The sequence below is a fragment of the Gigantopelta aegis genome, chromosome 5 (assembly GCF_016097555.1).
Source record: "Gigantopelta aegis isolate Gae_Host chromosome 5, Gae_host_genome, whole genome shotgun sequence".
In the NCBI taxonomy this organism is placed as follows: domain Eukaryota; kingdom Metazoa; phylum Mollusca; class Gastropoda; order Neomphalida; family Peltospiridae; genus Gigantopelta; species Gigantopelta aegis.
In genome coordinates, this window is record NC_054703.1 from 9,697,607 (window position 1) to 9,699,257 (window position 1,651).

The 1,651-nt window shown below is 42.0% G+C and overlaps 1 protein-coding gene across 1 annotated transcript; it reads left to right on the forward strand.

Annotated features, from left to right (window-relative positions):
• The first annotated feature begins 223 nt into the window (after nucleotides 1-223).
• On the forward strand, nucleotides 224-1,384 carry LOC121372924 (kappa-type opioid receptor-like). The gene has a single exon (XM_041499358.1). The coding sequence runs from the start codon at nucleotides 224-226 to the stop codon at nucleotides 1,382-1,384; it is 1,161 nt and encodes a 386-aa protein (XP_041355292.1).
• The last annotated feature ends 267 nt before the right edge of the window (nucleotides 1,385-1,651 follow it).

The following is a 1,651-nucleotide window of genomic DNA, read 5'->3' on the forward strand; positions in this document are numbered from 1 at the left end:
GAAGTGACAGCAACGGATGTCCTCTCTCCTATATGTGTGGACCGTAACCATATGTCTGACGGCATATAACCGTAAATAAAATGTGTTTAGTGCGTCGTTAAATAAAACCTTTCCTTCCTTCCTTGTGAGTTTATTAAAACTGTGAGCGCCTTTGTATGTTTGCGTTATTTAACTTTACAACCTTATTTTGCAGGTGATACTCTAAGGACGCCATATCTTAAACATGTCAACACCGTCACAATTTTCACCAAACCAAACATCCAACTTTGATGATCTCGACCTTGTTGGTAACAGAAACTATCCTGATGGAGAATTCATAATGTATGATGACAATCAATCGTTCCTAGTCGGCGGGTCATTCGGCGGGCCAGATTTCGATTTACATGGATATGGCCACTGGTCCACTGTTTTGGTTATAGCCATAATAGGCACCATTGGCAACATCCTGCAGTTCATAATGATGAGCGACTCCAAGTTATCCCCCCTCTCCTACAGCGTTTACCTGAAATTACTCTCTGTGTCTGACAGTCTCGTCCTAAACAACGCTATAGCTCAACAGACTGAGTACTATTTTAAACTGACGAAGGTTCCTGACATCAACGACGTCCTCTGTAGAATTGTCACCAGCTACGAGGTCTTCACAATGTTGCTGTCGCCATGGTTGATGGTAGGACTTACTCTCGACAGATTCGTATGTGTCTGTTTTCCGTTGACGCGGGGAAGATTTTGTACGAAGAAGAAAGCAGTTGTTGTCTGTTCATGTCTGATTGGTGGAACCATCCTGTTAAGTTTACCCACTTTGAGTCTCATGGAAATGCGGAATTACGGATGTAGAGAGTCCGATCTGTTACTCCGTTATTCCCTGTTTCTCCGTCTGATAATGTCACCACTGCTACCCTGTGTCATCATACTTCTCCTCAACATCGGCATCATATCTCGCATCAAACGCAGCAACGAGTTTCGGAAAACCTTCACGAGACACACGAAAGAGTCTACGAAAGATAATTCAACACGCCCTCTGGTGTTAGTCTCGGTACTGGCCTTCGTGACTTTGCTGCCCATCTCGATTTCAGGATCGATCTCTCAGCTGTTCTACCTTCTGGTAGCAGACCCAGAACCTGGGTTCCTAGTCTCCGGATTGTGGCCAGCGTTCCACATAATCTTCTTGCTAAATTTCGGACATAACTTTTTCATCTTGATGGCAAGTTCACGAAAGTATCGACAGATTATGAAGAGAAAACTTGTATGCTTTTCTAAGAAGGTGGGACGAACACGCCAGAATTTACCAGCTCTACAATCTGTTGGATCCGCACAAACTACGGATGCTGTTTCAATGGCAATATTTATTTCTAGTACCGCATGTTCAGAAGTGTCAGTACCCTAGTCATAGCAATTATTATTGTTGTTAAGGAATAATTTAATAGGCAATTAAAATATGTGTAAACGCTAATAAAAAAAAAAGAAGAAAAAAAAAGAAGCCCAAATAAAACCTGTTACATTACCTTTGAATTGAGAGTCTGACAGTACATTTTCCTGATTACGATTAATTAGCCTGACATTTTTTTCTGGATTACCTGGTGACCGAGCGGTTAGGTTTTGAACTGTCAATAGCACAAACACTCTGCCGTTCGAGAGCTCTAAGGATATTTAG